The sequence below is a fragment of the Polypterus senegalus genome, chromosome 12 (assembly GCF_016835505.1).
Source record: "Polypterus senegalus isolate Bchr_013 chromosome 12, ASM1683550v1, whole genome shotgun sequence".
Lineage (NCBI taxonomy): Eukaryota > Metazoa > Chordata > Cladistia > Polypteriformes > Polypteridae > Polypterus > Polypterus senegalus.
Window position 1 is genome coordinate 112,329,333 of NC_053165.1, and position 26,621 is coordinate 112,355,953.

At 35.7% G+C, this 26,621-nt stretch overlaps 1 protein-coding gene across 15 annotated transcripts in view; it reads left to right on the forward strand.

The window, feature by feature from the left end:
* The window catches only part of mef2aa (myocyte enhancer factor 2aa), a 534,066-nt gene that overhangs the window by 273,574 nt on the left and 233,871 nt on the right, over window positions 1–26,621 (forward strand). For all 15 annotated transcript variants that reach the window (XM_039773273.1, XM_039773279.1, XM_039773284.1 and 12 more), the window contains one exon: window positions 2,384–2,562. In XM_039773273.1, the coding sequence (XP_039629207.1) occupies window positions 2,509–2,562 (54 nt within the window). In that variant the 5' untranslated portion in view covers window positions 2,384–2,508. The remainder of the gene's footprint in view (window positions 1–2,383; window positions 2,563–26,621) is intronic.

Sequence of the window (26,621 nt, forward strand, 5' to 3'; positions counted from 1 at the left end):
TCACTCAAAAACGCAGAAACAAAAATGGTATTAAAGAAAAGAAAAGTTTTGGTTAAGGCTGATTTCTTGTTTAATTCTGAGTTTGGTTATACAGTCGTACTTGAGGCACGTTATGCAAGTTAAACACGGTCAGAAAACTGTATGCCATCTTCCATTTGAAAACATATCTAATAGTTCATGCAAGGAGCAACACTATTTTCTCACTGACTTCATTAACACTCTTTTTTGTGGATATAGCAAAGAAATTTCTCTCATGTTAACTTATAAGGGGTAAAAGACTGTACCATATTTTAGGTGGCAATATGAAACTAATATTCTGTAGAAATTAAGCAAACATTATTTGAATTTAATATCAAACATTACTTTTCTAAGACTGGCCCTTATACTGGCCATTACCCCATAGGTGAGGTATCAAAAGAATTAGGACAGGTTTAAGACATATGTAAAAATTAATATATATGTATTTTTTAATATTGACTTGCAATATCATATTACACTTTAAACATTAAATATCAATATTTATTTCATTATAGAATAATTGATTATCCAGTTCGAGACTCTGACACCTTTCAAACTGTCATTAGTGGATAGTTGCAGGGTATGGCTGGACAAAACAGTGATTTTACACAAAATACTGCATCATGGCTTTGTAACTGTCAGAAGAAAAAATTAACTTTATATTTACAGCAACTTACACAGTGAGTAGAATTCAAAATATATTTATTCACAGAGTACACTTGTTTAATATTTCTACAGCTGTTCTCCCACAGATTAATTAGCTTGTTCATTGCCACGCATTCAAACAACAGATTGCACCCATGACCTTGTGGTTTTAAGTCCAGCTTTATAATCACTAGTCCGTCAGCAGAGCCTCTTCAAGACTGAAAAATCTATTATTGTTATTTATTTCAATGGTGAGTATATTCAGTATCCAACAGTGTAAAATATTTAAAGATGTGTCTACTTTTACATCCTTTGTGATAATGGAAAGTGGAGCTTGAATTCCAATACCTAACCAGTATAGCTCTTGGATGTTAGACATTTACTTAAAGGAAACCCGTTAATCACTGTTTATCATTCATACCAATTTATTGTTTTTGCATGACAACTCAGTCATCATTTGGGTATTTCCTTGGATATTGCTCGATTATTAAATTTGCTTATTTAATTGCTATATTCCAATTTTATTCCAGTATGTAATGTTTTTGTAGTTTATTCCTTTTGTGTGATGTCAGAGAGTTTATAATGCTTTTGCTTTGTGGAAGATTAATTAAAGAGCTTAGAAAAGTCTTTTTAATTATATTTCATGAATTTTCCTTTGGAAGAAAATTAGTGGGGTTGCTGGCATCCAGAATTGTACTTTATGCAGTACAGGATGCATTTTTCTTGCATTAAATGACTTTGGATCATGGTGTATGTCTTACAGTTTTTGCTTTGTTTTATTCCCTGATGATCAATTTAACCCTTTTTTGCAACTGTTGCAAAGATGGTCCGTACACCATGATATTTTTTAAAGTGTTTCTCATCACATACTGTACAGTGGAAGCCACATAAAAAGATGATGATGATATATGTGTTGGAGCTGTCTTTATGTATCATAGCTTCCAATGCTGAACATATACAGTACAAGTATGTCTATTGTCTGGCTGGTGATTAACCTGCACGATAAACTTCACACTTCCTTCTTTAATGCCACCAAATTTCTACTTTTATTACTTTTTATAGAAGCTGTTAACTTTATACATTTAAAGATAATATAAGCTTAGCTTCTTAAATTTTTATTCACCATAATGACGAGGAAGAAACTATGAGTTGTGCTTCTAACACAGAGCTATGCTGGGCAAGAACAACATGTTTTGTCCTAATATGATACAAATCCATTGTACAGCACAATCGCCAACTTTTTGTATTAGGATGTACCAATCAAGTTAACAGCATATCTTTAAACTGTGAGAATAAGCCTAGCATCCTAGAACATTCTACAAGAACACACAGAATCTTTTCCGTCAGACTCAACCATAAGTGCTACTGTATAACTTTCATTACACTATAGCACTTATAAATGCTCTTAAAGGGCATTGGTTGTTATACTGTATATACTGAAAGACTTTCAGAATGCCCAGTGATTACATACTGAAAGTTGCAAGTATTCTGAACTGTAGTTCTCAAAGGTGTCAATAATTGTAAAATGTAGAATGTGAAAAGCTCACATCATTCCTTACTATTTCTATCTAAAAATCTTTAGGCCAGGAGTAGTTTTGACATCCTTAAATGATTAGCCCTAAATACTTTTGATTTATTCTCCAGAACTTAGATTTTTAGGAGTCTCAAATCAGCTGTTACTGGACAATGGAGAAATTGAAATAATTGATTCTTTTTTCAGGTTTTCAGGATTCTGAAGTGGGGGAACAGCGAAAGATTAATACAATGTGCTAGGGGAGCCAAGGAAGAGAAGTTTGGGACTTTTTCCTACTATACTGGAGTGTGAGAGATACAAGGAACGTCAAAATGGGGAGGAAAAAGATTCAGATCACAAGGATTATGGATGAACGGAACAGACAGGTAGGAATTTTTCTCTGTAGCCTATAAAAGCCAAATGGGCAAAGAAATCTTTTAAAACACAGTTATGGTTATCCTAGTGCCTCTTGAGTGTGTAGTCATCCATGAATCCAATAATTTTTTCCATTATTTACATCTTGGATATTTATCTGCACCTCTATTATAGATTTCTTAAATCAGGCTTGCATTTTAAATCAAATTAGACCTGACAGAATGTAACAAAAATGAAAATAGTCTAGAAGTGCATTTATTATGTATTTTGTTTTCTTTGTGAAAACTAACATAATTTCTATCAAGGTGCCATTTTAGCCTAATTCACCATCTATTCTTAAAAGCTATACTTTTATCTTCTTTTTAGCCCATGCTTCCCATATCTTATGCCACCGTGGAAATGTGTCTCTTCTTTCCATTGCATTTATGTTTTCTGCTATAGGAATGAGTGTGATTTATTATGCCCACCCAGAGCGATACCAAAAATGCAGGAATGAAAGATGAACTTCAGTTTGGTTAATTAAGTATCAGTTTTGCCTTTGGTAATACTGGTATTTAATCAAATAATTGAGAAAAGCTCCTACTTTATTTACCTTATCTTTCTCTGTTGTAAGAGGTAGTCTCCAACCTTTAGACTTGTATCAAGGTAACTGAAGCACACTAATTTTAAGAAACAGAATAATACAATTTATTGTTAAACACAAGGATTATAAACCTATGATAAGTGCACACACACACTATATATATATATATATGTATATGTATGTATATATATGTGTATGTATAGACATATATATACACATATATAGATATAGATATACAGTGTGTGTATGTGTATATAGATATATAGATAGATATATAGAAATATATATATATATACTGTATATATATATAAGAAAGGACAGGACACAGTAGTCAGATGAACATAACAGTGGCAGGTTGTTTACTTGCTAAAGTTCTAATTTATCTTGTCACAAATAAATAGTTTTATGATACAAAGTCTTTATTTTTTTTTTTTTTATTTTTATTTATTTATTAATTTTATTACAATCAATACATAGCAATCAAGTTTTTACAAAAAAAAAGAATTATGCTAAGAACAGATCGATCCCCACCCTTGAGAGAGAGAGCAAGCCAAACGGTGTAAAATTTAAGGCTTTTAAAAATACCTAAATCAACAAATATTACTGATTAGATCCTGCCATGTTTTGAAAAAAGTCTGCACAGATCCTCTAACTGAGTATTTGATTTTTTCCAATTTTAAATAATATAACACATCAGTTTCCCACTGACTTAAAAGAGGAGAGTTTGGGTTCTTCCAGTTTATCAGAATAAGTCTGCGTGCCAACAGTGTAGTAAATGCAATCACAATTTGTTTGTCTTTCTCCACTTTAAGCCCCTCTGGAAGAACCCCAAACACAGCTGTTAATGGGTTAGGAGGGATTGTGAGTCCAAGACTGTCTGAGAGGTAATTAAAAACTTTGTCCAGAATAATGTTAATTTGGAGCAGGCCCAGAACATGTGACCTAGTAAGGCTGGGGCTTGGTTGCAACATTCGCAGGTTGGATCATGCCCTGGAAACATTTTGGAGAGTTTTAGTCGAGACAGATGTGCTCGATACAAAGTCTTTAAAGATGATGTCCAGTTTGCTTCGGGTTCAAGTGGAGGATTCCTCTTGTGTTACAATGCACTCTTTCTCATTGTTGCACAATCCTTTATCATGTGCAGTGCTTCTTTCACTTAAGCCTTTTGATCTGCAACTTCATAGGAAAAAAAATTACTCTTTTTGGCACAAGAGTTTAGATGCTGGAATTCTGTTCTTGAAGCATTGACTACTTCTCAGCAGACTTTGACTACTGGCACATAACCTTAGCTTGGCAAACTTGATCTCAGCTTTCAGGTCCATTAAGAGAAGAGAATTGTCAAGTTCAGCTCTTACCCCTGAGAGGGAACGGCTCATCTGCTTTTCCTTTTTTTTTTTTTAGTTTCAGAGAGCAGGTTTCAGAAGGTCATTTTGCAGATTTCCCCCTCCCTGAGAGAATCCTAGAAAGGGAGTCGTGAGAAAATTCCCCAAAGAGTTCAGTAAGTGTCCAGAGAAATATCTAGGATGGTGCAGAGAGTTTTAGGAGAATGTGTAACTTTTCCTCAAGCTGTCTGCAGAGGGGGCTCTTGAAAGATGTTAGTTCAACTCACCTTTGTTCACCTTTGTTATTGGATAAAGTACAAGCCAATACTGGTAAAAGCTGGAGTTCAGTCACATAGTTTGGAATGCAAGTGGGGGAAGGTGCAGCGGGATGTCTGCTGAATCTGCTGCCTTAACAGGGCTGGTACACCACTATGGATACAGGTGGGCAGCCTGTTCCACCAGCTAGCAAATACATTGGAAGAGAGTCTGGATTGAGAGTTGACACTATTGTTCCCTGATAGACCTGAGTGAGTGAGGAGGAGTATAGCACTTCACCAGTGTCTCCATATACTCAGTTGCTAACTCATTGACTACTCTTTAGGCAAGCATCAGGGCTTTGTTCTTTATGCATGCTGCTACAGGAAGCCAATGTGGCAATCTGAAGAGAGGAGTGACGTGCCCGTATTGGCCGGTTAAATACAAGAGGCTGCTGCATTCTGGATTATTTGCAGTGATTTGAAAGTACATGTAGGTACTCCTGCTAGAAGCATGTTGCAGTGGTCCAAACACGACAAGACCAAAACATGGACCAGAAGTTGTGCAGCATACCCTGTCAGATAATGTCTGATGTAGATGTTGTATGGTGTGAACTTGCTTGAATCAGAAACAGTAAAAATGTGGTCAGAAAAAGATAGCTGTTCATCAGTTACCATTCCAAGGTTGCGTACCTACTTGGCAGGTGTTAGCGACATTGAGCCAAGCTGAACAGAGATGGGAAGGTGAGCAGACTGGCTGGCTGGGATCACAAGAAGCTTGGTTATTGTAAGGTTGAACTGCATTTGGCTTTCCTTCATCCAGGTTGAAATATCAGTAAGACATGCAGAGATTCTGCTTATGGCGTATTATTCTCCGGAGGGAATGATAGGTATAGCTGTGTATCATCAGTATAACACTGATAAGAAACCCATGGGATTGGATGATGGAACCCACCAAGGTTAACCAGAGAGAAGAGTAGAAGACCCAGCATCAATCCTTGGGGTACACAGTGCATGTCTGGTATGCCTTTGACAACTCCCCTCGTCAGGATACACTGTAGGATCCGGCCGAGATGTAGGACTCGAACCATCTGAGAGCAGTCCCAATTCTACACTACTGTCTTTTCATTATACCCACCCTCTTGTTTATCCTTCTGCACCACATTCTTCCATCTGCTTTTCCTCGTACTCTTTTTTCCTTCTGCCAACTCAAAGTCTAATACTCTCCTTTACACATTGTTTTTCTCTTTTGTTTATACATTCCCTGCCCACAAAAGTCTTTTCACCCTATTCCTTTCACCTTTTAAGCTTACCGTCCTACGCACCTGTTTTCTACTCAGTCTGTTTGGTTCACCCCATTCATTCATTTCAGCATTTTCATCTGTTGATCTTCCTTCTAAGTTGTCCCCGAAATTTCGTAACAATACAGTTTTGCTGGCCTTACTAACATTTTGTACATTTTCCCTTTCATGTTGCCTGTTTTCCTTTTGGGATACTGCATTAATCCATATTATTGGTCTGTTTTTTGAAATAAGAAACTTAATGTCCTATGCAATATCAGTTATTCACTTTTAACACTGTCTGATATTTTTTAGTATTTAAACAAACATGCATTCTTGGACCCTTTGCAAAACAAAAGGGAAAAGTGACTCTTAAGGCTAACTGGTACTAAACATTTTAGAAAATGAACATAGAAAATTAATATGCTACTAGTGACTGGGAGCCTGATCGAATCGGGCTATAAATTATACGTTTGTGAAATCCATGCTTTCTCTGCAAAGAATTATTTGTTTTTTTAAGTCCTTGAAATGATTTTGTTATCATGGCACTGATTTGTGCTTAAAATAGACCTTTTCGGCCGATGTAATGAAGAGCTTCCTGTTTAAACGGGGCTGTGAGATGTGAACTCAGCTCTTTGGCGCACCTCATTTGATTTTTTCCTGCAAACAAATTTTCAAAACAAACTGTATTTTACGACTCTAATCAGAGTCGGAGTAATGATTATGTTGGCGTGGTCATTTTAGATCTGAGATCGGATAAAATTTAAACAATGACCGTTGTTAATACCCTGCCATCATTACTCAGTTTGCCAATAGATCTCAGAAGGACGTATGCCAAAACCGAACTGCCCAAAAATAGATTTCGACATACCAAACAAATGGCGATATGTTCTAAATTACTTATCGTTCTGGAGCTGTCGAAAGGTTTAAGTCAGTCGACGATGTTAGTCCTGGAAAGTAAAACCCACCAAACCAACGTTCCAAAAACCAACTGAACTTATGTTATCTGCTCGAAACAACACCGACTTACTATACTCGGCCGTCCAGCGGCGTCACTGAAGCAATCGAACATTCTTAGCCAATCATGTAATACTGTGTCCGCGTTTGCCACATTATATTCTAACTACAGAGGCAGAGTTCCATTGCAAGGTTCTAACTTGTATTGAGTCGAGGTATTGACGCAAACACCATACATACAGGGTATTGACGTGAACACCATACATATGGATAGTATCAAATTATATATAAGGATAGATTTTCAAGTGAAGTTAACCATTGGGTTTTGGCTTTGGATCTCAAATAGTCATTAATAGAAGTCCTTTTTATCATTTTTTTCTTAGCAAAGAACACATTTGTGTGTATTCATATATAATGTAAATGCCTTTTTAAAAATGTCTTAATTCAGGCTTTCAATGCAGATATGAAACTGCAATGCTTCAGCATAGAAATAGCCCCATTGTCATTGTTCAATTTTAGAAAAGTAAACCTATTTAAAGTGATTGATTCTCTGAATTGGCCAAGGAACTTAAGGAATGAAGAAGGAATCATCCAATGTGACTGCTTTTAATTGATGCCTTTGTTTTGTTTTGAATACCCACCCATATTGTGAGGACTTTGAGGTTATAGACCATTTGTTTCCAAACATACTTTTAAACATTTGAAATAGATAGATAGATACTTATTGAGTGATACCTTCTTTATTTTTGTTCCTATTTGTACCACTGATTTCCTTATCTGCAAAAAGATGTTTACTTTGAAATGAGCTGTTTTGTTGTTATTTGAACTTTTTTTTTTTGCTGCTGAAGAAGACACGTCCCTGCTCCTCTGTCTAGATTCTAATAATAATCTAGGACAACCGCTGACTAGTACCCACTCATTACAAGGGTGGGTCAGCAGGACATAGCCTGTTTTCTGTGAATGTCATTGGTAATGAAAACCACACAGGAATCTGGGAAGGTCCTTTTGCAACATTCCTTGGAATTAAATTGAAAAGTGCTATCTTGCAATATAAATATTTTATTCTAAAAAACTATTTTTGAAATAGTATTAGAGACTTTTTATTTAATCATCCTACTTATGAAATAGATCTCTATTGCTCAGGGACAAAAATTTCAATCATTAAGTTAAGGTACCTTTCTAGATTGGATTGTGGCTTTAGATTATCCAGGAAAAGTAAGCACCATTTTGCATATTTGTTTACTGTCTTGGCTTTTTCATAGTTGAATGAAATCTTTGCATTTTGCCTCACCAATCATTTAGTAAAATTAATTTACACTCACTCATATACATGATTGCAGTTTGTCAATCCTAGCTGGACATAGTGATAGTAGCTTGACCAAACATATGGCCAAAATAATATATTTTTTTTTTCTTTCTTTTCTTTTCTTACACTTGGATCTTGTTAGAAATTTTTTTTACGCAGCTGATATTGGCCTATGAATCTGTTTATTTCATAAAGTATTAAGAAAGAGTAGTAATAAGAGTCATTGTTTTATTTAATAAATTTACTTTTTTATTATAATGAATATATTGTACAGGACAGTGGTGCCTAAGCGCTTTTATATACAGAATAGTTAGAACTGCTTTCAAGTATTTTGATGTCTGTGGCATTCACTGTAGGTAAGAAACAGCAGACTTGAAATCAGCACATCATTTAAGTACAACTTACGTATTATGTTATCATAGTAGTACACTGTAAATACATTGTTTTGTAAGTTTGTGTGGTGCTTAAGTATTCCACATGTTATCTCAGTAGCTAAACAGATTTGCAGTATTGTATATGTTGTACAGAGTTATGCCGCAGTTCCAGAAGTTTTTGTATTTCATACCAGTATCGGTGAAATTTCACAATACTCAACATCTATTCAATAGCAAGACAAAAAACAGAAATACCTTTATTTGGCTTTTTAATTAAAAGTAACTCTGTGCCTTTTTCTGCAATAGAATATAAAATATATAAATACCAATAATGGAAAATTTAAAATAGTTGTCATTTAAGTAAACTAGTATTGGTATTCATAAATATAAAAATATAATGGAACACTTGAATTTAATGTGTGATAGAATTCTCCCAATGTAACAATAGGTTTTAGTATAGGATTTTTTAAGAACCATATTATCATAGAAAACCTGGATTATCTTATCATGTGCACATTCTAATTTTATTGACATTTTCACATCTGTAACAATTAAATACTGCATAAAATAAATACTTAAAATTAAATTCAATTAATAATATATCTGTACTGTTGAAACTGTAAATTCAAAAATTATTCAGGATATTTTTATTTAAACAAACTCATACTGTTTTATTTTGTAACATGCTTTTAAAATCTGGTTTGTTAGAGAATCCATCTGTTAGGCTTGCAAATGTTACATTATTAACTGGTAAAAACTTACTAAAGAGTAAAATTTAGTGGATGAGTCAAATTGATTCAAATTTCAAATGACACAGATTCCTGCTGCTTTAATTGTCCAGATCTGTCCCTTTTTTATCGTTTGATTCAACTTTAAGGCTTCCTGTCTGATATCATACTTTTCAGTTTTACATTAATACATTATTCAAGAACAGTCTTTGTTAATTAATAATTGCTTAGCCTGGCATTACTTGTATTCAGTGAATTGTATCTTAAGAGACTGCATTACATTTGCCAAGATACCATTTAAATATATATTATACTATATGCTTTTTCACTAGGTTTGTCATATATTAGGATTGAACCTTAAAAAATAATAAAAAAAAAAAAAATGACTGACAGATTTGTTTTCAGTATGCTGTTATGCCCGTATTGCTACTACATGTCACTGCAATATGTTTCTATTAAAACGGTAAACATGGTATGTGATGTATTACTAGAGAGATGTTCTTTGTTCTTCAAAGCATTGAAACGCCAAATGCATTTTATTCTTGTATAAACAAATGGAGCAGCTCATTTCATTGCCGGTATAGTTGAGCCAAATAGCCACTTTGTCTGAAATTTGCCTCCGTTTTTACTTGCTGCAAATTTTGTTAGCGCTGCAGTAGCACAGTTTCCTCTCTATAGCTCACATTCCTCTACAGTATATGAGACCCAGTCACCACTTAGAAAATGGATGGATGCTCAGATGTTGTTCTACTTTATATTTAGAATTTATTTCTTTTTACATTAATTTCTGTGTTATACAAAGTGTAAGTAAAATAGCAAGAAGGAATATTTAAACACAAATATCAACATATTTGGAGAATACTGCATTTGAATATAAAAGACCTACTACCAAAGTGAAAGAGAGAAAAATAATTGTTCCGTTTTCTGAAGACACTTCAGAGAGAGCCTGTGTATAAGGGATTTCTGATCATCACAGACTCTATCAAAAAACAGCCACAAGTTCTGCTTTTTCAAGCTCTTGAACCATTGATGCTCCATCTTGAAGTAGCCTATCCTCAGTAAACTAACATGAGAGCAGCTTTCTCTATGGTGCTGTCATGTAACAAACCCTAAAAATGAAAGTGCAGTGAATAGGCTGCTTCAGTGTTTATTAAAAATACCACACAGTTGGGAAATTGTACTTAAAAACATAAAACCAATTATTGGTGTTAAAAATGTAATTAGTTATTTTCATTTTTGTTGCTTTGATTCATAGACGGTTGTTACTGCTATCCAAACCATCGTTAATTCCCGTTAACTAAAACTAAAACATGTTGTTAACAAAAACAAAATCATTTGTTAACTAAAACTAAAAAAAGAAATTTTCTGAGAAATAGAACTAAATGAAAACAAGAAAATAAAAACAAAAACAAAATTGTTTTTGTAATTTTCATTTTGATCACACTAATCTTTGCACAATGTACATGTAAGCAAAAAGTTACCGATATATTTATTAAACTTTATTTAAAATTGCACAGTAATAGATTTGGTTAGGAAAGAAAGCATCGATTCTTGTGCATGTAAAAGTACCCCTTGTTGCTGGTGTCTGAATCTGTGGAATTCATTGGTCATTTCGTCCATTAGTCAGCTTTCTCTTCTAGAACTGAGAGTGAATACCAAAGCCTCATCCATGTTCAATGAGTTAGTCTGTGGATTTCATTGGCCACAATTGCCTGTCTATCACAGATTGCCCTTTTTCAGTGAAAAGCATACAACTTTCACCTCAATAAAAAGGCACTTAAATTCAAACATGCAATACATATACCTTGGAAGATTTAGCTAAATTGTTTGAAAATTTGAGCCATTTGAGATTTTTTCAAGAACGATTGCCACTCTTATCATTCTGATTCTCTTAGTAATTAGACTAGAAAAACATGTTATCTTTATATGCCACAGAAGGTAGGAATTTCAGTGATTTAACCTTGTATTACCCAGATATTACTTGTTTGATTACAGTACCTTTGCAGTAACAGATTAAGCAGATGCATAGCAGGCAATCAATTTTATCAACTGAGCCAATGTTACATTTACACATGTGGCAATCAGGTTAGTAGTACTGATGTTTCAGGGTGGATGGTTTAGTGTTGCAGAGCTTCATTGATAGCAAATGGATGAACTGCAGTAATCTAATTGAATTTAGATTGCAGCAGCATTGAAGTTTCTGTGCATTTTTTCATGACATGCTATGCTTGGGAGTTCATCAGCATTGTTAATTCTGAAGAATGCCATCCTCCTCAGAATTTAGAAAGAGTAATGTACCAAATCTGCTCAATTGAAATAAACTCTGGCATCAGATCTCTGTGTAGTGAACCGTGTTAACATTACTGTGCTTAACATACAGCAATAATGGTCTAGAACTATGATTTCAATGCAGACTACAATCTTGATATATTTAAAAAAAAAAAAAAACCTTGAGCATAATATTCAAACTGTGTCATTAAGCACCCCTAATTGCTAAAAGAAAAAACGACTTATTTCTTCATGTGTTGTTAAATTGCATCCTCCCAGTTTAAGCTCAAAGGGAGCTCCCTGGGTTTTACACATTGCTTATTAAGTGAATGATCTGAGGTGATGTTGTAACAGATGTTCAGTATTTAATGTAAACTGTATGCTTGTAGAAGTGCAGTATATACATGGAAAACTTTAGTTTCAAGTTCTGTTATTATTGCTTTGAGCAAAGTAAGAATTCCCTTAAGAAATACTCAATAAGTTTCAAAATTGGTAAATGACATATAGTCCGCATCAGGAGATATTAGAAGTAAATATAAAATTAGACTATATGTGTGTGATGATCATACTGCATGCAAAGGGAATCTCAAAAATGAAAAAGAAAGTGTGTTTGAAATTAAACATGTTACAGGTGAACGTACCAACCAACATCGAGCAAGAATGATACACAGTTTGACAACTATAAAGAAAACTGTTTTGAACTTGGTGTGACTAAAATGTAATTGATGGGATAACTAAAAAGAACAAAGAAAAACTGAAATTAGAAAATAGTGAACAACTAAAACTACTTTTTTATCAAAAACTAAAACTAAAAAAAAAAAATACACACTGGTCAGAGTATCTAGTATGTTAAGACTAATTAACTAATCCAGTGGTGCTTATCATCTTATAAATGTAGATCAAGCTTTGCAATCAAATAAATGTGCAAAAATCAGTGCATTTTCTTTTGCACTTTTATGCTCCCAGAAATCTCACCAAGAAAGTGGGCCTGTCTTTGTGGTAATTCAGCATAGCCGCTGTTTTACTATAATGCTTAATGTGTACTCCAAAGTATTTTCAACAATAATTGTTTGGAAGTTATGCTAATTAATATATGGGCTAGACTTAAAAATCATTCATGATCTTGAGTAATTTATTTTGACAGGTTCAGTTAGTCTCATAGTCCATATGTTGCACACATCTCGAATAAGCCAACTAGTAGAAAGTGCATTTAATTTGATTTGAAAAGACTGATTATTTTAAGGTATTTTAAGTTTATGTATGTCAGCATCAGGAAGGTGCCTTAGATTTGCCATGTTTTCTTTTAAAGCTTTACAGTTCTAAACCAGTATGGCATTCCCCATATTAAATGTGTTAAAAAAATGTGGTAAGCTTGAAACAATTATCTGTATGCAGTAGTGTTTAAAATAAATTCTACATTTTAATGTGCTAATTAGACTAACATACATAGATTCATTTAGTTAAAACTTTAGCAGGTGTAAATATATTCCTTCAGCACAGCCTTGTTTCAGTGCTAGAGGAAAAAATTTCTGCATTTGCATGCAGTAGCAATGATCCTTTAAAAAGACTTAAGCCAAATCTCTCTTTCTGTATAATTCAAGGCTCCATTGCCTTTCTTCAGGCTTACATGTCAGTTATTAATCAGAAATTATCTGTAACAGTTTCCCACTCAGTTCTTCATGATGCAGGAGTAGCAAAATTTAGAAGTGTGTTACATGAACATCCCCTCCTGAAAATACACTTGTATAGCAATTTACACTCTAAACAGGAACTCTTGCAGAGGTGTGAATAATACTTAAAATGTCGTGCAGTACAGATAAGTAGTGAGGAATTGGACCCTTTGGCTCTTTAAAATCATCATTTTAAAATTATAAAGCAGTTGGATTGGTCTAACATCTGCTGCTTGCCACATTTCTTAAACAGAAAGCACAGCAAAATAGTGGAACACTTCCAGCCTTCCAAGCAGCAAGAGCCATAACAGGTTTTCTTTAAGTGTTCAGAAACTTGCATCATTAACAGCCTTCCCTGTCACCTCAGCTTCTTTTTTTTCATTTTGTTCAGTTAATTGCTGAAGCGAGAAAAAATAATCATGATTTGTTAATTATAGTGTAACACGGGTTTGCTGGTGTGAGCAAGAGTGACGGGAGAGCTGGGAGCAAGGCCCACATGAACAACTTATATTCTGCAGGCAAACACATCCATGGTCTCTACAAATAATTTTATTTTAGCACTGGGACAATGAGTTTCAAAATCTAGTGCTAACAGCTAGGAAGACTGTCTTATGCTTTTTTCCCTTGTATTTAGCTACAGGTGGAATATTCAGTTATCTAAATTTCATCAAAATCTGATTTACACTGAATCCAGCAATGTAAACACTCATACAAAGCAAATAGTAATGTCAGACATGCAGACATGTGCAAGCGAGTACACAGTCATAATATATCCATTCCACTACATATTTTTAAATTTGCCCATGTTTTCCACATACATATTCCATAGGTTCTCCCACAAAGAGAACACAAATGCTTTACCAAATAACATTGGTAGGCTTAAATATGAAGGTGCCAAAGCTAGAAGTCCTGGAGACAGCTCTGAGTAACTGATAGCTAAAAATCAGCCTTAGATTTTGAGAAAAGGGGAAATTACATCTTTTGAGCTAATGAGCAGAGACTCGAGGCTTGCGAAAGCAGACAGTGAAGCTTAGTGGTTAAAGTACTGGACTGTTAAACACAATGTTACCAGTTCAGTCACCACTAATGACTCACTAGTTGATGCTGCGCATGTCATTTAATCTTCCATATAATGGAAACAATTATATTGTGCACTTGTCATCTGTAAATTGCTTTGGGTAAAAGCTGAGTAATTATTTGTCAGTTACAGCCGATTTACTCATTTAGAGGATGGTGGTATATTATATTGCTCCCTAGGAGGAACAGAGAGACAGAGTGAGGAAATACATGACTGACATGAAACCAGTATGATTAGCAGAATGTAAAGTGGAGCCTGAGAGTAAAGGAGATTTTTTTGTTTGTTTTGGCCAGCACCTTTTCTCAGTAGTATGCATTGGTCACATATCCGCAAAATGGCAAGAAGTGTTTATTGAATAATAAAAAGAATTTTATGCAAAACAGATACAAAAACTTTCAACTATAAGCACAGAGAGGCTCTAAGCCAAGGGAAACATACAGGGATTCGTCTAGCACCCAGAGCATCTACCCATAATTTGGGTAGTGCACAAATCATAATATACATAGTGTATATCTGCTGTTATTACTGTCAGTTTGCATCACATACCCACAAATCATTCAGAGAATGACTGATTTTTACCTCTAATCAGATGACAATATGCCATTGTTAAGTGCTTTTCCTTGAAGATTCCTCAAGACCATTCATCATTTAGGTTGTAGCGACTGTAACTGAACATGTTTTTATTATTTTAATGTATTAGAACAGGCTCTTAAAAGTGGAACTCTAACCTCAGAGTTCACCACCAGACAAATAGCATGCAGTTATATCCAACCATTGCATGCAATTCCTTGTTACACCCATTACCCTGTACCCCTATGTCTGCTCCTTTATAAAAGCAGCATATCTGGTTGTGCACATGCAGCATAGAGCCCTGAATTTAATGTGCATGTGAACTTCATTTTCAGATCTCTCTGGGGTAGAGTCATTACCCAGAGGAATAATAATTAGCCTGTGAGTCCCATTGTAACAACAATTAGAATCTTTATCTATGTGGCTTTGCTGCAGGCAATTTATATTCATGACATTAAATGAAAGAATTCTTTAAGTGGGCTAATTAAATACTGTGGCATTATGGCATGCCGCATTTGTGTATCATCCTCCTTGCATCGTTATTGAAATTGCTTTGAAGAGGCCATTGACCTTTCATGATTTATATGAGAGAATGAAGTGCATTTGGAGGTTTGTAAATAAACTAACTTTCAAAACAAATTGATTAATTTTGATAGTAGGGAGGTAATCGAGGACACAGCATATTTTAGGCATAGGCCAGCTGTTATTTCACATATTTCTGTCTTCACCTGAATCCCTGTCATTAAAAAATAAGTGTCTATTTTTGTCATGTGGAACAGTTTAGCAAGCAGAAATTAAGTATTTCTGTGGAAACTCTGATTGGGAAAAGGTATACTTAAGTTATCGGCATGTATTATTTGAAACTCATACATGGATAATTTTACACCTATATTGCTGCAAGCTGACAACTAGTATTACTAGAACTGAGGAACTGGGAAACATTCTTCTATGTGAAATACCTTACCATTTATTAGAAATAGCACACATATGTATTGGCTATGAAGCTGTTGTGTCTCTTTCTTAATCACACCCTTTGCCATGGTTCACACTGTCAAAGAGAAGTACTGTTGCTAGGCAACATTAGACCAACTTTGTCTGAGGCCTGCTGATAGTGATTGTTTATTTAAAATGACTCCAGTTACTAGTTAGATTTAACATTTCTGCCTGTTTTTTTTTTTTTTTGTTGATTGCGTTTAAGGCTACCCTACTGGTATGAAGCAGGAAATATTGCTATTTTGTATTGTTCTGTAGCTATATTGCATTTCTGTATTGTAATCCTACTGGAAAGTGGTACTTCAGTTTGTGATGAGAAAAATCTAAATAAAAAATACAGGATGTGCTGTAGATAGTAATCTGGTGCTGATTTTAAAGAGGTAATTTGTCACAAATCTACAAAAGAGACAGTACAGCTTTCCCCAAAAATAAAACCATCCGCTTTATTTCTGAACTCGCCTATTTATTAAGAGTGATATGCAGAGCAGGAACCAACTACTGTATATGCTTGTAGTACCAGCGGCAATCATAAAACCGTCCTGTATGGAATACTAGTCAATTACAAGCCAAACTCTCACCTACAGGGCTATAGGACTAATTTGAAGCCCCTCCTTTAGCCATTCATGAATGTCTTTGTAGTGTAGGACAAGATGGGTTCTTGAGAAAATCTACACAGGTAGGGTATTAGTGTGCAATGTCCACACATACAGTGACTAAGTGAAAAATCAAACCAGGGTTCCAAGAGCAATGAGGTTTCCGCGTTACCCAATGCACCTTAGTGTCGCGTCTTCTCTAAAAATAAAAATGTAATTTTTTGTGTCTTTTAGGATGTTTGTATTTCCAAGTTTGGTAAATGTAAGATAGTTCTGATGAGGTGAATACAGTGTGAATGGCAGCATTAATTAATGCATTATTATTCACACTACTGTGTGTTCTTTACAAATCTGTTACTTTACTGAAAGGTTGTAAAAAAAAAAAAAAAAATCCAAAAAACTCAAGCTTAGGAGACAGCAAAAATGTTTGTTATATAAGACTAAGTAATCAAAGGATGTTTTTATAGGCATAATTAAAGTTTTAATTGTCAAACTGGCTGAATGGAAAACTTTTGGGAATCATCAATAGCTGGATTGGGCAAGAAAATTTGTGGTTGTAAAGTGGATTCAGAAAGTATTCAGACATATTCATTTTTTTCACATTTTGCTATGTTGGAGCCTTGAGCTAATATCATTTCAATTAATTTTTCCCTTACATCTGGCAACACTAATTATCCTAGAATGACAAAGCGAAAATAGGATTTTAGAAATCATTGCAATTTTATTAAAAATAAAAAAAACTGAAATATCTCATTGACCCAAGTATTCAGGCCCTTTACTCAGGACTTAGTTGAAGCACCTTTGGCAGCAATTGCAGCCTTTGGTGTGACACAACAAGCTATGCTCACTTGAATTTGGGATTTGTTTTTGCCGTTCTCATCTACAGATCCTTTTAAGCTGTGTCAGGTTGGATGAAGACATTCGGTAGATACCTCTTTTCAGGTCTCCCCAGAGATTGGGTTCAAGATTGGTCCTTAAGCCACTCCAGTGTTATCCTAAGTCCCTTTGGGCTTAGGGTCATTGTCCTAAGATGTTTAACCTTTGTCCCAGTCTGTGGTCCAAAGTTCTTTGGAGCAGGTTTTCATTAAGGATATCTGTGTTCTTTGCTCTGTTCAGCCTTTCCCTGACAGTGATGAACAACCCCACAGCATGATGGCTGCCACCAGCCTGCTTTATTTACCATTGGAATATCACACAAGTAATGAGTTGTACCTGGCTAATCTTGGTTTTATCAGACCAGATAATCAATTTCTTCACAGTCTGATAGTCTGTTAGTCTGGCAGGAGTAGCCACTTGTGCTATCAAGGTGCTGCAGATGGTCGAGAATGCAGCAGTCTTGTATTTAACCAGCTGAGGTGGGAACACATCACTCCTCTCGTCAAGTCACTACAATGGCTCCAAGTATCAGCTTGCATTAAGACCAAATTTCTGATACTTGCCTACAGACTAGTCAGTGTGGGAGCACCTGTGTATATGGAGATGCTGGTGAGGTCCTATGATCCTTCTCGTCCACTCAAATCTGCCAGTGAACAGCCTCTGATGATGCTGCCTCTGTGTGGTATCAATTCTCAATCCAGACTCTTTTCCTGTATAGTTCCTTGTTGGTGGAATGAACTTCCAGCTTCCATCCAAACTTGTCTCCTCCAGTGTATTTAAGAAGTAATTGAAAACACATCTGTTCTGTGAATATTTTGTGTAATTAATTTAAACAAAAACAGCTTTTCTTTATAATCTTTCATATTGTTGGATGATTTGTTGCTTTATTGATTGTTAATCTATGATTGTAAATATATTAGTTATTACAGCTTTCCATTTGTGGCAATCAACTTTTGTTACCTATCCTACTGCACTTGCTGAACAAACCTCTTTTGTAAGTTAGTTTGGATAAAAGTGTCTGCCAAGCAAATAAATGTGAATGTTTACATGCCTTTTTTGGAAACTTATAGCAGGCTTCCATGGTCACTCTGTCATAAAGCCCATATCAAAAGATTTTTGCAGTGATGAGAGTGGAAGTTTCTCCCATCTCCACACATCTTGTTTGGATCTCAGACAGAGTGACCACTGGTTTCTTGGTCACCTTTCTTATCATGGCTCGTATTTCAAAAGTCATAGCAAAGGGTCTGAATACTTGTGTCAATATAATATTTTGTTTTTTATTATATTCTTAATACATTTATAAAAGTCCTGTTTGTGTTTTTTCATTCTGGAGAATTGAGTGTTGTTTGATATGAGGAAAATTAATTTAAATGATTTTAGCACAAGGCGGGAATATAGCAAAATGTAAAAAAAGAAGTGATGGGGTCTGAATACATTCTATACATCCACTATGTATTAATCTCAATATAATTTATTTTCATATTATGGTAGAAGGAAGTTAAGTTACAATGTAAGGACTATGAGCAGATATGTGATAAATACTTCAGAAGAGAAGCAAGCATAAAAATGAATGAGTCCCCTATTATATCTGAAACATAATTTTAAACCTTTAATGAATTTACCACTAGTTTAAAACCTATAGCACTGTGCCGTGCTGCTTGCATGTCTGGGAGCAGGTAATATGAGGAACTGGTCCGTCCTCTGTGGATTCCTTCTAGTACACAAACGTAGTAAGACTGCAGGATATGGAAGATATATTATCATTTCCTTTTTACAGTAGATGGTAGCTGAGTTCCTGGTGACTAATTTGTAGAATTTTATTTCTAATAACTTCCTTTGTATGTCATTAAGCAAGTTACGTGAGGTAATTGCACAGTCATTAAAATAATAATGATTTTATTTTTAGGTTGGAAGCTTATTCAGTTTACCTTGCTTGAGATCCACTTTGACTTGATTATAAATTATATTTTTGTGAAAGAGTCACTTGTCAGCTTGTTTTTTTAACGTTGCTTGTTTCTCAGGCTTTGTCTGATATAATTATATAGTGAATAGAGGGTGGAATAGGATAATTTCAGTCAATTGGAATTATAGTATATGTAGGCAGAAGTGTTTTTCCCAAGACACAGTCATATTATTTTAGAAGAGCGAAAAGAACATCAAGATTTCTCATTGTCCCCTAATGCTGAAAATCTTTAAAATGCAGAACTTTACATGTAGTAGAGTACCTAAGGGTTTTCTCTCTTCTACTGTAGAGTTCATCCAGAGAGAGGTCCTGGATGGGTTTTGGGATGGCAGTAGCTTTCCTGGGTGATTGCCTTAATAATTGAGCTGAAGTGAACATTAGTGTCATCTCAATAAGACAATAAGTTACGGAAAGGAAAATTTAGATTTTTGTTTGTTTTAGGCAGGCATCAATTAGGCCTTTTTAGAGAGAGAACCTTTTGAGCACCAAGTTTACTATCTACTGACTCTAGCCACATTAGGTGACATTGGAAATGACAGAGATATCTAATGGGGGCACGATTGGGAAAAAGGGCCTGGCCATGCTGAATCCAAGAAATTCACAGTTACTGGATTTTAATGGATTATCCATAAGAAACATAATGCTTGAACAGCAGGTTGCTTTTAAGTATATCTGGTACCAATACAGTTTGTGCCAAAGATCACTGACTGACTTTGTATCTGAGTAATTTGATTGGAGGTCATATGTTCTGAACACTTTGGTAAAGATGGGGACTGAGCCATCAATTAGTCACCAGCTGGTGGTGAGCTGGCTTAAATAAATGTAGTACATGCAGATGAAACCTATAAGACCCAGGTAGGTAGTGAGGTTGTGCAGGGAACAACTAGTAAATGTCTCTGTTCATACAGAGTTCACCTTTTACCTCTGGAATAGTTTTAACTACCCATCACATATGCAGGAAGTACTTTATTAAAAAAGTAGTCGATCAGTATTGTGCTTAATGATGTGTTCTGCTTCCATTACGATTTTACTGGTATCACAGTCTGTTTATACTACAGTGTCAGTGTCATTACAAGCTTTATTAAGTGATATTTACTTTAATATTGTGAGAGATTTTTTAAATAGTGATGTAGACAATTTTTAAAGGCTGCATTGAAAATGGTCTCCATGGGCAGTGATGCAAAGGCCCGTGCTTTATGCATGTTCATGAAAAACAGACCTAAGCCAATCTTGTATGATAATAGCAATATTACCTCATGAGGACTTCTTTCCAAATATTCCATGGTGATGGCAGCAACTCCTGGTGTTCATATGGGAGAGTTTCTTGGTTTTGGTGCATTGTATCACAGAACCAGTATTACGCAGCATTTTCATAAATTGGTAAATTGTGCATTTTGCAAGAGGATTCACAACAAAATACTGTTCTAAGAATCCTCATGAGTCTGTTCACACCTGACCGATCACATTTTTTTTTCTAGAAGCATACAGATAACATATCTAACAAAACTAAAAACTGTTCATGGAGACCTTCCGCTAGCTTCACTTTCTTACTGGACCCCTGTTTGTTTTTTTTTTTCATTTGCCACCCTGTAGCTAATATTTTGTAATACCCATTCATGAAATTTGGATCTATTTTAATTGTAATATGTATTTTCAGAGTCCATTGCAAGTAGTTTGTAGAATGACATATTTCAAAACAGACAATGTAACGTGTAAGGGGTGTTTTACCAAATGAAATAGCTTAAGCAGAGATAACCATTGAATATTTTGCAAAGAAACAGAGCCTTGCAGTCAAATAGAAATGTGTTGCCTTTACAGTCACTGAATACTGACAGTACCTGGACCATAGACTTCAATATAGAACCCATAATTTAAACTTGGGTCTAACTGGCTGTATAATACTTCCTTGTATCCTAATGTTCTTTCATTAAAAACATACAATGTGGAACATGAAGGTAAATGGAATAAACTGCACATAATCATATACTCAAAAATATACCAGTGATATGAGATATGTACAAAAATGTAGGTGTGATTCATTTTGTGTGAATTGCTTATTGGTTAGTTCTTGAAATATATCCTTTTACTATGTGTGACTTCTTTGTCCAATTCAGAGTACATTTCCACACATAATTAGACTTGTACAAGACCGGGTTAGAATGTTTCTTAATGTAACCTCCATATCCTTGGGAAAACTTAGGCAGAATTGTCAAAATACAAACTGTCAGTGACTGGACGTGCGATTGAAACCCTGCCTTCTACATACATGTTTTGATCTTGTGATCTTCAATTTACTTGTGCAAAAGTACAAATAAGCTATGGGTTTTTAATACAACAGAAATACAAATGAATTGAGGAAAAACTGAATTTTCAGGAGTTGTTATCACACAGTTTAACCACATGCTGAAGTATGGTGCTAAAGTGCTCTCACTAAGATGTATATTTTCTCACAGTTACACTTTCGTGGCTTTTGGGAGAGGAACTCGCAGACACTGTGGTCCACTGATTATGGAGTTTGTCTTCAAACCACAAGGTTACAAGTTCAAATCCAAACACTGGCTGACTGTATGATGCTAAGAAAACATATTAACCTGCCTGTATTCATATTGCCAGAATAGGTTAATGTAGATTATTCTTGGAAAAGAGCTATATCCTGAGGATTAATCTAACCATACAACCTTACTTTTTAAATTGCTAATTTGACTTAGAGTTTGGAAAATATTTTAAACTCCAACTTTTAACAGCAAAATCAGGAAGTTGCTTAACTGCATTTTACTAACTTTATTAATTCTTATATACATATATGCATATGGATGACAAGATAGTGTTTCTAAAAATGTCCAAGATAAGCAAAACTACTATTGGATACAGAGTCTTTACATTTATGTGTCAGTCCATGGATTTTTCAACGTACCTAGATGAGAGATGTACCTTCAGTTTCAGCTTTTTAGTGAAGTTTGTAAACTCATCATTCTTATATAGAGTTATCTTTTACAGCTGCCGGTAAGGCTGTCTGTGTGCCATTTAAATAACTGTGGCAATTGTTAATGTTGGCTGTTTCAAGACTTTTTCATTTGTTTTCCTTTTTTCGCTGTCCTGTGGTGGCTTTTGTCCTCACTGACAGGTTGATCAAGTTATTTCTTTGGATCCTGAAATACCATCTTTAAGTATTTAGCCAAATTAAATGAAGAGTGCAAAATATGCACAAATGTGTGTGTGTGTGTGTTTATATATAATATGCCTATATGTATCTATTCATTCATTCATTCACTTCTGAAGCCCCATTCATTCGTTCATTCATTTTTCCACCACTTATCCAAAGCTGGGTCTTGGGGGCAACAGTATTAGCAGTGAGACACAAACGACTTTTTCTCCAGCCACACTTGCCGATTCATATTGTGGAACCCCAGGTCATTCCCAGGCAATCCTCTCAGCAAGCTCTGGGTCTTCCCTGGGGTGTCCTCTTAGCTGGTCATGCCCATAAAACCTCCTAAAGGAGGTGTCTAGAAGGCATCCGTATTAGTTGCCCAAACCACCTCAATTGGCTCCTCTCAATGCGAAGGGACAGTGGTTCATACTAAGAGCCTCTCCTGAATGTCTGTGCTTCCTACCCTATCTCGAAGGAAGAGATCAACCTTCCTGCAGAGAAAGCTGATTTCGACTGCTTGTACTCGCAACCTCATTCTTTCTGCCATTACCCAAAGTTCATGACCATAGGCGAGGGTAGGAACATAGACTGACTGGTAAATTGAGAGCTTTGCATTCTGACTCTTCTCCTTCTGGACCACTGCAGATTGGTATAGTGACCACATAACTGCATTTACCGCCCCAATCTGATCATGGCCTCGGAGTTGGAGGTGTTGAACCTCATCCCTGCTTCTCTACACTTAGTTCACAAACCATCCGAGTGAGTAGCCCAATGAAGTCTGCAGGACCACATCATCTGCAAAAAGCAGTGCCGCAATTCTTAGGCTCACAAACCATCCCAATGCATGTTGGAGTGAGTAGCCCGATGAAGTCTGCAGGACCACATCATCTGCATAAAGCAGTGACACAATTCTTAGGTTACCCCTCTCTGGCTGCACCTTGATATCCTGTCTATGAAAATCAAAAACAGGATAAGGAGACAAAGCACAGCCCTGGCAGAATCCCACACCCACTGAAAACAATGCTGATGCTTTTCAGAGTGTTCGGACACAGCTCCCACTGTGATTATACAGGGACTGAATAGCCCTTATTAGGGACCCTAGAACCACATACTCTCCTAGCAGTCCCCACAGAAGCCCTCAAGGAACATGTTCATATGCCTTCTCTTAAGTCCACAAAACACATGTAGACCAATTGGGCATACTTCCATGCCTCCTCCAGAATACTTATGAGGGTACAGAGCCTTTCCACCGTTCCTCGGCCGGGACAGCATCTACATTGCTCCTTCTGAATCTAGGTACCATGATTGGGCTTAGTCTTCTTTCTAGTACCCTGGCATAAGGTTTTCCATGGAGGCTGAAGAGTGTGATCCTCAGTTACTTGGAGCACAACCTCCTGTCCCCCTTTTTAAAACTCCTTCCCACTTGAGGGCATTTTTCAGCAGTTTCTGCCTAAGGGGAGAACACCATCATAAAGCCTCATCATCTATTACATAAAGGAAGGACAGTCATTTTTTCAGTACAACTTGACATATATCTTCTCAAATGTGATAGTTGTGTTTGAACATTCCATTATTCAAAAACTGATGCCAAGCCAAAATAGCAAAAAAAACATAGGCAGACACTGTTATTTTTTCCAAATTTTTGTTATAAAATACAGTATATTTAAAGTTCAAGCAATGTCGGGTCCATTTTTTCACCTCTGAGGTGTTCTCCCAACATGTCAACTGTTCCTGTGAACAGTTTCATGTTGATAACACAAAGAAATAGTTGCACCACCCTTCCGCCTCCAGGCCCTTTCTAACCAGGTCTGCTCAAAAATAAACAATATCAAATTTGTATAAAATAAAATATTTTTATAAAATTTAAATAATTTTTCACTTACATACACACACATCCACACACACTAAAAGATAACATTTGCATTCATTTTTCCTCATCTTTTTTTCCAATGTGATCTTGTTATACAGTATTGCAAATGTCTCAGTTTCAGCTATAAAATGGTATAAAGCTTGCAGTGATACAATCCACTGAGCCAGAGCCATCCAAATGTAACCGTCAGATTGCTATTGCCAGCTTGGCCTTCCCACCTGCTCTTTAACGGTGAGTATCTTACAAAAGCTTACTCATTTGGTGTTAAGCTTGAGCTAGTTTTATTCAGCAGAGGCCGCTATAAATTTTGATATATAACATGTCTATTTTTGCTTCTACTTTCTGAAGTTATATGTGACAACACATGAAAATGCACACTCAAGCTTCCAGCTCACTGAGTCATTCTAAAAAGTCAAAGCAAGCCAATTATTCAAACATGGCCATATTTCATGATGTTGGAAATGTAACAGTCTTGTCTATCCAATGGTGCGAGTTTTGCGATGGTGTGACCCACTCAACAAGTAAAAGTCAGTTCCAGTTACAAATTCTGTGTGTCCTAATAGGCGAGTTTATTTGTCCATCAGAGCTATCATTCCTTAAATTATAGGTCTTTGTTCTTGCTTGAGTCCATTTCTTCAACATTCTCAACATTCACACATGTCAATCGAAACCTTTGGTCAAAGACTTTTTATCACTATTGGACTCATTTGATTTTATACAGCATATTAATACGCCAACTCACTCTCTCATTCACACCCTTGATCTCGTTCTTACTCGTGATTTTTTTTTAGTGAATAGTATTGATTTATGTGAGGTTTCTTTCACTGCTCACTTTTCTGTAATGATGGATCTGTATATTACTGTTGATCTCCCGATTAATAGCCATCCACCTCGCTGCTCGCGCTTTTTAAATTCTTCCATTATATCTGATTTTAAAACCATTTTCTCTAGTCTTTATATGCATGACCAAAATAATGATATTGATGATTCTCTCGTAAAATTTAATTCCTCCTGTAAAACGGTTTTAGACGCAATTGCTCCGCCCAAGATATGCAGTAATAAGGTAAGACCTGCTCCCTTGCTAAATGAAACTACATGATCACTGTGCCGCGCCTGTCGAACTGCTGAACGGCGTTGGAAAAAAGATGGACTGACTATCTCTAAACAGATATTCAGGTCTTCTCTTTTCAATTTCCAGGCTAAAGTTAAGAAATCGAAACATGACTTCTTTGCCGATTTATATCCCGCCATTCAAACAATCCTAGGGTTTTATTTAATTCAATTAATGCGGCCATTCACCCTCATTCTATGATGGGATTAAATAGTACTGTTCATTCATGTGAGCAGTTTCAATCATTCTTTGTCAGCAAAATTGATACTATCCGCCGTGGCATTGTTCAAACTGGTTATGAACTTCCTACTGTTAATCATGACATTATTCTAGATTCCTTTGATCAAGTCTCACTTTCACTGCTAAAAAGAACTATTAACACCCTTAAACCAGCTTCCAGCCCCCTCGATATTGTACCACCACGTCTCTTAGTGGAAGCCTTTGATGTGTTGGGCCCATCTTTACTAGCCATTATAAATGATTCTATTAGTTCGGGGATTGTGCCCTCATTTTTTAAACATGCTGCAGTCCGTTCCCATCTAAAAAAGACAGGATTCGATCCTGGAGTTTTAACCAACTTTCGTCCAATTTCCCAGCTCCCATTTCTGGCTAAAATTCTAGAAAAAATTATTTATAATCAATTGGTCGATCACCTTAACTCCAATAATTTATTTGAGTCCTACCAATCTGGTTTTAGGCATTATCATGGTGTTGAAACGGCACTCCTGAAAGTGTTCAACGACATCTCTCTTATTACTAACTCAGGTGATGCGGCAGTCCTTGTCCTCCTTGACCTGTCCGCTGCCTTTGACACCATTGACCATGAAATATTGCTTGTTGGGAAAAAAGGGGCTGCTCTAAACTGGTTCAGGTCATATTTAACTGGTAGACACTTTTCAGTGACTTTAAATTCCTCTTTTTCATCTGCTGTTCCTCTTAAATATGGTGTTCCTCAGGGATCCATTTTGGGTCCTATTTTATTCTCTATATACCTTCACCCTATTGGAGCGATTTTTAGGAAATTTAACATTTCTTTTCACTGCTATGCTGATGATACTCAGGTTTATATTCCAGTCTGCAACAAATAAACTCCACAACTGCCTGTCTGACCTAAGATCCTGGATGG